Source organism: Pantherophis guttatus, chromosome 7 (assembly GCF_059756535.1).
Source record: "Pantherophis guttatus breed Tessera chromosome 7, ASM5975653v1, whole genome shotgun sequence".
Lineage (NCBI taxonomy): Eukaryota > Metazoa > Chordata > Lepidosauria > Squamata > Colubridae > Pantherophis > Pantherophis guttatus.
This window is the reverse complement of record NC_142069.1, coordinates 3,318,003-3,329,182: the sequence shown is the minus strand read 5'-3', so window position 1 is coordinate 3,329,182 and position 11,180 is coordinate 3,318,003. Positions and strand designations below refer to the sequence as shown.

Here is an 11,180-nt window from a genome sequence, read left to right as displayed (position 1 = left end):
TTTAATATTTATACTCAATAAAAATTATTTAAAAATAAATAAAATAAATAAAATTGTGGTTTCCTGCTTGACCCTTTTAGAAATAATAAAAAAAAAAGCTAAAAAGAAACACCCACCAGCCGAAAAAGACAACACATCCTTCCTCTCTCAAAGCAACCGGGATAACCCGGGATAACCTGGTTTCCTGGCCTGAGAGCATGCCAGGTTCCCTTTCTCGGGAGCCCCCGGGACTCAAGGCAACGCAGGGGGGGTCCTGCCAAGCCCCGCTTGCAATGGATGCGCCCCCGTTCCCCGCGTGAGCGCAACCCACGGAGCCCAAAGCAGCTGCAGCAGCCGCTCCTCCTTTGCACGCATCAGCCTCCCCTCCACGTGTCAAGGGAGGGTCGTCAGAAGCCGGGTGGAGGCGAGAACCCTCCCTCTGCAATCCCTCCCTCCTCCCCGTCCGCTGCGTCTCAAGACAGCCCCAGCCTCCGCTTTGTCTTTCCCCAACCTGGCGCCCGCTGCAAATGAGTGGCACGGGTGGGGTGGGGTTGGGGGGTTTCTGGCGCTTGGGACCCCCGAGCCGCGCCCGGGAATCGGGAAGGTGGTTCCCTGCCCAAGCTCCGAGGGATTCCCCCGCGCCTCCTGCGCGCAATCCCCGCCCCGGGTGCCACCGCAAAGCGAAAGAGAAAGCGGCCGAGAGCGCAGCAGCGGTTCGGTGAGCGAAGGTGCCATGCTCCGTTGCGCTGCTGCGCTCCTCGGAGGTCCCGCGACCCCCGGCTTGGAGAAGGGTGCGGGGTCTCCGCTTGGCGCAACCCGGTCTTGGCTGCCCGGACAGCGGCTGTTGCTCCTGCTCCTTCTGGGACTGTTCTTGGATCGGGCTCCTGCTGCTTCTTCTTCTTCTCCCGCTGCTGTCTTCTCGGATCTGGGTCCCGGTAAGTGGGGTTCCGGGGCGCGTGCAGAGTGCCCAACCATCTCAGGGCCGGTGGATTAAGGGGGATCAGCCCCGCAGCCGCTTTGCCAGCCAAGCGGTCGGGGCTGTGATTTCCCAGCCAAGCAAGGGCTGGACGCTTGGACTCTTGTCCTATCTGGCAAGGGTTCTATTAACAGGGTTGGAAAGGGGGGGGGGTCTTAAGAGGTCGTCTAGACCAACCCCACCGCTCAGGCAGGAGACCGGGGATTCGAACCGCCGGAGGGTTGCCAGGTCTGCTTCCCAAAAAATAGCGGACAAGCGGGGGGGGTGGGGGGGTGGGGAGTGGGGTTCAGTAGTAAAAAAAAATAAAATAAAAAATATTTTACAATTAAATTATATATTTTCTTACCAACATTTTAAACCCGTATGAAAAGCGCCTTCCGCCGTGCCCTTAAAACCCACTTTTTCCAGCAAGGTGGGCTGGCTCAAGAAGAAATTTTTAAATGTTTTAAACTGGTTTGGGATTTTTAATTTTTGGGCCATATATATATATATATATATTTTATATATATATATATGTATGTATGTATGTATGTATGTATGTATATGTATATGTATATGTGTATATCAATTTTCTTACTATATATATATATATGTGTATATATATATATATATAAATTGTTTTTTAATATTTATATTTCATGGGTTTTTTTTTAACTCTGGCTGTACACCGCCCTGAGTCCTTAAGGAGAAGGGCGGTATATAAATTGGAAATAAATAAATAAATAAATAAATAAATAAATAAATAAATAAATAAATAAATAAATAAATAAAATGATCACTTCAAAACTTGACTTAAAATTCAAAAACATCAACTATATTATAATAATAGGTAAAATGTTAAATTGCATTTTCATTTCGTCGTAAAGCTTTTGAATAAAAAAAAATTGTCCACTATTTTGTGAAAAAAAAAAAATAGTGAACATAATGTGAAAAAAAAGAGTGGACTGTCGGCTCAAAGAGTGGACACCTGGCAACACTGCCGACCTTTCTGATCGACAAGCTCGGTGTCTTAGCCACTGAGCCACCGAGTCAGGCAACCTAGCCAGGGTGTTGTTGGGAGGACTGGTTTCGAACACCTGGCGAGGCCAGGTGAAAGGTAGGTAGGAAGACAAGGTTGGTAGTTATGGACCTGGTGTTTTTTTTTTTCCAGGGCCGGTACCTTTGGTCGCTAAATGAATGATTGTTTTATTTAGTGACCGAACCGAAGGTATGGGCCCTGGAAAAAAGAGCTTTGGTAGCGCAGCAGACTAAAGCACTGTTATTAACATCAGCTGCCTGCAATTACTGCAGGTTCGAATCTCACCAGGCTCAAGGTTGACTCAGCCTTCCATCCTTTCTAAGGTAGGTAAAATGAGGACCCGGATTGTGGGGGCAATAAGCTGATTTTGTATAAATATACAAAAGTATGAAGGCTATTGCTTAACGCATTGTAAGCCGCCCTGAGTCTCCGGAGAAGGGCGGCATATAAATCAAATTTTTTAAAAAAAGAGGGACTTATGCCAGGTTCTCATACTTACGACCGTCCCTTCAGTCAGGGGATTGAAAGTTTGATGCTTTGCAACAGACATATGGAGGTAGACCTCGATTTACGACCACAATGGAGCCCGGCATTTCTATTGTTAAGTGAGACGTTTGTTAAGTGGGTTTTTGGCCCCGTTCTGCGACCTTTCTTGTCACCGTTGTTAAGTGAGTCGCTGCAGTTCTATAGTTAGGGACGCGGTCGTTAAGTGAGACTTGGCTTTTCGGGTGGTCGCAAAAGGGGAACACATGACCCCGGGGACGCTGCGACCGTCATAAGTGCGAGGTGTCTGAATGCAAATCACGTGACCGTGGAGATGCGGCGATGGTCATAAGTCTGAAAAATGGTCCTAAGTTTACTCTTTTCAGTGACGTTGCAACTTTGAACGGTCAGTAAATGAAAGTTGTAAGTTGAGGACTAACTGTATTTATGGGGATTGCAGTTTTTTGGGTCATGCGACTATCCCAGCCGGCTTCCACAAGAAACTTAGTGGGGAAGCTGGATTCGCTTAACAGCTGCTGTGATCCACTTAATAACCATGGCAAAAAAGCCATAAAATTGGGTATTGGACTCACTTTGTGCCTTCCTTAGCAATGGAAATTCTGGCCCCCAATTGCGGTCATAAGTCGAGGACTACCAGTCGTCCAAGTGAGGCAAACCAGGACTGAGAAGAGTAGCATCGTTACAGATAGTCCTCGACTTACAACATTCATTTAGTGACCGTTCCAAAGTTACGACGGCACGGAAAAAGGTGACTTAGGACCGTGTTTCACGCTTAACGACCGTTGCAGCATCCCCAAGGTCAACGTGATCAAAATTCAAACGTTTGGTGACTGACTCATATTTATGACGGTGTCCCAGGTTCATGGGATTCCCTTTGGCGACCTTTTAGCAAGCCAAGTGAGTAACAACCACGTTACTCACTTAACTACCGTGGCCAGAAAGGTCGTAAAGTTTGACAAAACTCACTTAACGAACAGAAATGTGGGGCTCCCTTTGTGGTCGTAAGTCGAGGACCACCTGTACTTCCCGGGGTCTGGATTCAAGATTCTCTTGCGACCGGATCGAGTCGTGCTGAAATTTATTTGGCAGGGGAAGAGGCCTAGGGTCAGGGTGGATCAATGATCAATGATTTTTTTTAAAAAATCAAAAAAAATCAGATTTGTTTGATTTAAATCGGATTTTTTTTATTTAAATATGATTTTTTTTTTATTTTTATCGAATTTATTTTAATAAAAAACTTTTGGGGTAAACATCTATCGTAAGATAGTTTTCTATTTAAGATGCATAAATAATTTAGTTTATTTAGCATGAAATGGAGCTGAGTTATGTAGCTTGAGGCTGTATATTCTGCAACACTGGGACTATCGGTGAGTCAACAGCAAGTCGAAGGAGGAGCAGAGATGACAGCTGCTCTTTAAAAATTATGATTTAAATCGAGTTGGTTTAAATCGAGCCTTTTTACTAGTGATTTAAATCATGATTTAAATTGTGATTTAAATCAACTCGATTTAAATCAAATCCACGCTGCCTAGGGTGAAGCTCAAAATGTTACAAGAGCATAGAGGGGGGGGGCTTCGGTCTCCCCTGCTGGGAACTATATTATCGAGCTTCACTGCTAGCCTGGATGAAGGATTGGGTCTTATTGAAGAGGAGGTCTTTATTAGATTTAGAAGGACACGACCTACAACATATCTGGCATGCACTCCTATGGAGAGAGAAAATTCAAGTATTTCAAGAGACATTATCTAAGGCAAATACTGCTGGAAACCTGGGGCATACTTAGAGGAAAATTTTATACCAAGATCCCAACCTGGTTCTCAGCAATAGAAGCGACGACATACCCAACGACTCTTGAACAGGGTAACATTTTTAGATATAAAGATCTTGTGGATGCCCAAGGGATATTAAGATCTAAGGGAGATTTGGTTGATAAAGGAATTAGGCTAAATTGGTGGACCTTTGCTACAGTTCAATCTCGTCACAGGAGAGATAGAGATAATTATTATTATTATTTTCTTTTTAATTTGATTTATATGCCACCCTTCTCCGGAGACTCAGGGCGGCTTACAGTGCGTTAAGCAATAGCCTTCATCCTTTTGTATATTTATACAAAGTCAGCTTATTGCCCCCACAATCTGGGTCCTCATTTTACCTACCTTAGAAAGGATGGAAGGCTGAGTCAACCTTGAGCCTTGGAGAGATTCGAACCTGCAGAAATTGCAGGCAGCTGTGTTAATTACAGGGTGCATTAAACCACTGTACTACCAAGGCTCTTGGTATATATGTGGGATATGGGATATATGTGATGGAATTATGGGATATATGTGATGGAACGGGACTCGTTACGCACGGTCACTCACGCCCTTGTCACCTCACGCCTGGACTACTGCAGTGCTCTCTACATGGGGCTCCCCTTGAGGAGCACCCGGAGGCTCCAAATGGTCCAGAATGCGGCCGCGCGGGTGGTGATGGGAGCGACGTGGCGCTCCCATGTGAGCCCCCCTCCTGCGCGAGCTGCACTGGCTCCCGGTGGTCTTCCGGGTGCGCTTCAAGGTTTTGGTTACCACCTTTAGAGCGCTCCATGGCTCAGGACCTGGGTACTTACGAGACCGCCTTCTGCCATCAGTAGCCTCTCACCGACCAGTACGCTCCCATAGAGAGGGGCTCCTCAGGGTGCCGTCGGCCGAACAATGTCGACTGGCGGCCCCCAGGGGGAGAGCCTTCTCTGTGGGGGCACCCGCCATCTGGAACGAGCTCCCCCCGGAGATACGGAGGATCCAAGACTTACGCACTTTCCGCCGCGCCCTAAAAACGTTTTTATTCCAACAGGCTGGTCTGGCCTAACTCTCCCTTTTAAATTGGGTTTTAAATGTTTTACATAAATTGGATGTTTTTAAATTTGTTTTTGAGCCCAAATTATTTAATCTACTTTTTAATAGCTTTTAACTTTTGTATGTTATTTGTATTTTTATCTTGGCTGTTCACCGCCCTGAGTCCTCTGGGAGTAGGGCGGTATATAAATATGATAAAATAAATAAAATAAATAAATAAACAGAGCTTTGATAAAATATATTATTGGGAGAGGACCATAAATACATAGCCAAAATGTATGAACAATTGCTTGAACGAATGATAGGAGAGGAGGTTGTAAAAGACACAATGATTGCCTGGGGAGGAATTTTGGGTACTCGATCCCCCTAGAAAAATGGCAACAAATGTGGGGGGGGGGGGAAATATTAAAATGACTATGGCAACGTCTTTCAAGGAAAATGCATCTAAAATGTTGTATAGGTGGCATCTCCTACCAGCAAGAATTGCTAAAATGTTTCCGGGTGCATCAGAGTTACGTTGGAAATGTGGGAAAACCAGAAGTACGTATTTCCATCAATGGTGGACTTGTATAATGGCAAAGATGTATGGGAGAAGGATTAAGAACTGAATTAAGGAAATTACTAATGGAAACCTGAGATATATTTACTAGGTATTCGCCCAGAGGGGCTGAGCAAGAAAAAATGGTATCTCACTCTACATATTTTAGTAGCAGCTGGAATAATGTTTGCCCAACAGTGGAAAGGAAAAGAGATACCAGCTAGTGCCCAAATTATAAACAAAGTATTAGAGTGCGCTGAGGCGGATAGAACGACGTATAGGTTGAAAGAAAAAGAAGATTCTGAATTTTTTCAAAGTTGGGACAGTTGGTACCAGTGGTTGAATAAAAGGATTGAGATGAACTGAGGGCCTAGGTTAATATGTTAAGAGCCTGAGTGGCGTAGGAGGCTAATGCCTCCTACTAAGGCAGCATTTAACATCCATCTGCCTGCAATTACTGCGAGTTCAATTCTCACCAGGCTCAAGGTCGACTCAGCCTTCCATCCTTTCTAAGGTGGGTAAATTGAGGACCCGGATTGTGGGGGCAATAAGGTGACTTTGTATAAAATATACAAAAGTATGAAGGCTATTGCTTAACCCATTGTAAGCCGCCCTGAGTCTCCGGAGAAGGGCGGCATATAAAAATAAAATAAAATACATATATATATAAAAAAATGAAGAGAGATATACTTATTTAGAATGAAAGATAATTGTATGAAAATCACATTTGGGGATTACTTACCTTATTCTGTGTTGTGGGCATAATTATTTATTGATGAGGGCAGGAATAGTATCTGCCGGGATAGACGTGAGGTTTTTTTTATGTTTAGTGTTATGAATGGGGGAGGGAGGGAATGTATGTTTTTTGTTTGTATGTATAAATAATGTTTTTGTCTTGTGTTGATTATAACTTGAAAAAATTAATAAAATTTAATTTTTAAAAAAAGATTCTCTTGTGACCTTCGGACCTCATGGGCACAGGGGGTTGGACTAGATGACCTCCAAGGCCCCTTCCAGCTCTTGTTAGTCTTTAATCTCAGATCAATTAACCAGCGGAACGTGTTGCCTCCAGAAATTATGGGTTTTCCAACACTGGAGGTTTTTTAAGAAGAGACTGGTCCCTTGTCTGAAATGGTATATAGCCGTGATGGCGAACCTATGGCACGCGTGCAACAGGTGGCATGTGGAGCCATGTCACCATGTCACGCCAGCTTAGCTCCGGGAGTCTCTGGAGGCTGGGGACAACAAAAAAACATCACTTCCTGTCCAACTGGAAGTTGGGAAATGGGCCGTTTCGGGCCTCCGGAGAGCTTTTGAGGGGATGGGGAAGGCTGTTTTCGCCCTCCCCAGATGCATAGAGAGGATCTGGAGCCAGGTGAGAAAGAAAAAACAGGCCATCACGTGCCAAGAGCAGGGGGGGGTCATGCGCGCATGCGTGGGGTGGGGCGCATAGAATTATGGGTGTGGGCACGCGTGCGCGCAAACCTCCCTTGCCCCACCCACCCCCTTCCTGGCACGTGATGGCAAAAACATTAGCCAACACTGCTATATAGGGGACCTCTAAGGTGCCTTCCAGCTCTGTTATTCTTTAATCTCAGATCAATTAATCTCATATCAATTAACTTGCCTCCAGAAGTTGTAGATGCTTCATCACTGGAGGCTTTTAAGAAGAGACTGGACAGCCATTTGTCTGAAATGGGGGTAGGGGCTCCTGCTCGAGTAGCTGGCTGGACTAGAAGACCTCAGGATTTGATTCCTGTTCTTCAGGATGTTGTTGATCTCCGTGACAGTTCTGGGATGATGTCAGGACATGCTTGAATTTGGGATCCAATTTTTTACACCCACGTTGGACATTTCCAACAATGTGCTGTTCGAAGCCAATTTTTTTTTTTTTATCTTGTTCCGGGTGTTCCGTTCTTCTCGAGATGCCTGATTTACAGCCGCTCCCTCTTAAATTTCCTTCCCTTCGTTTCCTCCCTCCGTTTGAGCCTAACCCCGTTTGAATATTTCTCCCTTCTCTTCCCAAAGATTAATCACCTCCTAAATTCCAATCCGTTGTACGCTTGGCAAGAGTTGTCGGTATCTTGTAGGAAACACGTCGGAACAAATATGAGAACGTGTTATGGTGGCCTCTGGGTTTCCTTGGGACTGATTGTACTTTGAAAACTTTGAAGATCTCGGTTAGTTATCGTTATCGTTATAGTTTATTATATTTATATACTGCCCCCTCTCCCGAGGGACTCGGGGAGGTTGCTCGGAAATGTCTTGTTTTTCAGTGTTTTGTGATATGGACACATCCAGGGAAAAGCCATTCTACATGTGGGGTCCTTGGGGCGCTCTGAGCTTGGTGGTCTTCTCGTAGACGTTTCATGACCCAACTAGGGAACATCATCAGTGCTCAAGGGAATGGGTTTGTGGAGGAGAAAAGGGAGAGGAGGAGGACACTGAGGTCCTTGGTGCTCTCTAAGCTTGGTGGTCTTCTCGCAGACGTTTCATGACCCAACTAGGGAACATCAACAGTGCTAGAAGGGAGTGGGGTTTGGGGAGAAGAGGAGGAGGAAGAGGAGGAGGAGGAGGAGGGCTGTGGGGTCCTTGGTGGTCTCTGACCTTGGTTGTTTTCTTGCAGATCTTTCATGACCCAAGTAGGGAATATTAAGAGGAGGAGGAGGAGCGTGGAGTCCTTGGTCTTTTCTGGGCTTGGTGGTTTCCTTGCAGATGTTTCATGACCCAACTAGGGAATATAATCAGTGCCAGAAGGAGTGGGGTTTGCTTTCTGTTTATATATAAGGCCTTTCGAGCACTGATGATGTTATCTAGTTGGGTCATGAAAGGTCTACAAGAAAACAACCAAGCTCAGAAAGCATATTCTTCCTCCTCCTCCTCCTCCTCCTCCTCCTCCTCCTCCCTCCTCCTCCTCCTCCTCCTCCTCCTTCTCATTGCTGGCTAGAATTTCTGGGAGTTGAAGTTTTACAGACCTTAAAGTTGGATCCCCTTTTATGAACTTCTAAAGCCAGATTCACTTAACAACCGTGTTACTAACTGAACCGCTGCAATGATTCCATGGCCAGAAAGATCCTAAAACTCACTGAACAACTGTCTCGCTTAGCAAGGGAAATTTAGGGGCCCATTGTGGGCGTAAATCGAGGACTATCTGTGCTAAAAGCCCAGCCGATTTCCTTTTAAAACTAATCCAGAGTCGAAACTGTGGGGGTTTTTTTTATTTCATAAAGTTTTTTATTTTATAACATATAAAAATTCCATTTTCAGTTAAAACTGTGTTGTCTGGGTTCAAGATTTCTGCCGAAGAGACAGGTTAAAAACAATATGAGAATGATTTTAAATACACTGGAGAAGTACGAAAACACATCCTGGAAAACAAATGGCGTTGATTTTCTTAGATGCGCAGAAAGCATTTGATAACGTAAAATGGCAATTGATGTTATTACAACTCAAATCTATGGACTTTGGTGAGAGATTTATTAACATGATTAAGGCATATATCACAAAAAAACGGCAAAGATGATGGGGATATGACAGAGAACTTTAATATTAAAAAAAGCACAAGACAAGAATATATCCATTATCCCCCTTTGCTATTTATATGGACATTGGAAGTGTTAAATAGAAATATTAGACAAGACATAGAAATAAAAGGTATGGAAATTAAAAAAAAAACAGTTGAAACTGTGTTATGGGTTTGCTAAGTAGTGGCCTTTATCCTGAAAACTCTGTCCATGCTCAAGAGCCTGAGATTTTTTTTTTATTATTTTTAAATTTGATTTATATGCCGCCCTTCTCCGGAGACTCAGGGCGGCTTACAATGTGCTCAGCAATAGATTAAAGCATGAATTAATATTCAGGTTGTTTATAAATTCTTCCATGTTCTCGGTTGGGCAAGAGTTTGCAGGCTCCTTCCCTAATCAAATCCTTCTTTTAATCTTTAATCTTTTCCGCTCCGTGGGAGACGGGAGGTTCAAAAATGTGAAAATAATAATAATAATAATAAAGAAATAAATCTTGCCAATATTTGAGGGGCTGCCCCAGAGTAGGGAAGACTCAATCTATTCTCCAAAGCACCAGAGGGCAGGATAAGAAATGATATAGATGGAAACTCATCAAGGAGAGAAGCAACCTGGAATTAAGGAGGAATTTTCTGACAGTGAGGACAATTAACCAGTGGAACTGCTTGCCACCAGAAGTTTATGGGTGCTCCATCACTGGAGGTTTCAAAGAAGAGATTGGGCAGCCAGTTGTCTGGAATGGTATAGGCAGGGTCTCCTGCTTGAAGCACGGGGTTGGACTAGAAGACCTCCAAGGTCCCTTCCAACTCTCTTATTCTGTTATTTTGATTGCTATCCTGCCTTTGGTCCAATATCACCCTCTGGTGTGGGGTTAAAAGGCTCTCTTCCAATTTGGGGATGGAGGTGGGGGGTGAAGTCCCTTCCCCATCTAATTTCCAAATTTGGGCTCCTATCTGAGTCCTGGCAGTTCTGATCCTCCTTAGCTTCCCTAACCCTCCCAGACCATCCAGGGGTCTAGCTGTGAATGACAGCGCAGGGTAATTGGCTCTCCATGAGGTTAAAATGCAAGAATCTTTTGGAATCAGATGCAATTGGGGATATTCTGTGTGTTTCTTTAATTGAGCCTCTCGGCTGGTTGTTGGGCCTGGCAACATGGTTTCCCTGCAGTTTTCTTAGCAAGGTATTTAGTTTATCCTTCCTTCCTTCCTTCCTTCCTTCCTTCCTTCCTTCCTTCCTTCCTTCCTTCCTTCCTTCCCTTCTCATCTCTTTCTTCTCCTTCCCTCCCTCCCTTCCTCTCTTTTCTCCCTCCTGACCTTCCTTCCTTCCGTCCATTCTCATCTCTCCCCTTCCTTCCTTCCTTCCCATTTCTTTCTCCTCCCTCCCTCCTTTCCTCCCTCCCTTCCTTTCTTTTCTCCCTCCTGACCTTCCTTCCTTCCATCCATTCTCATCTCTCTCCTTCCTTCCTTCCTTCCTTCCTTCCTTCCTTCCCTTCTCATTTCTTTCTCCTCCCTCCCTCCTTTCCTCCCTCCCTTCCTTTCTTTTCTCCCTCCTGACCTTCCTTCCTTCCATCCATTCTCATCTCTCTCCTTCCTTCCTTCCTTCCTTCCTTCCTTCCTTCCCATTTCTTTCTCCTCCCTCCCTCCTTTCCTCCCTCCCTTCCTTTCTTTTCTCCCTCCTGACCTTCCTTCCTTCCATCCATTCCCATCTCTCTCCTTCCTTCCTTCCTTCCTTCCTTCCTTCCTTCCTTTCCTTCTCATTTCTTTCTCCTCCCTCCCTCCTTTCCTCCCTCCCTTCCTTTCTTTTCTCCCTCCTG

General features: G+C 44.8%; 1 protein-coding gene across 1 annotated transcript in view; it reads left to right on the top strand.

The window, feature by feature from the left end:
- Positions 1-703: 703 nt before the first annotated feature.
- Positions 704-11,180, top strand: part of IL15RA (interleukin 15 receptor subunit alpha) — a 46,458-nt gene continuing 35,981 nt past the window's right edge. The window contains exon 1 of the mRNA XM_087873192.1: positions 704-914. Within this exon, the coding sequence (XP_087729318.1) occupies positions 713-914 (202 nt within the window). The 5' untranslated portion in view covers positions 704-712. The remainder of the gene's footprint in view (positions 915-11,180) is intronic.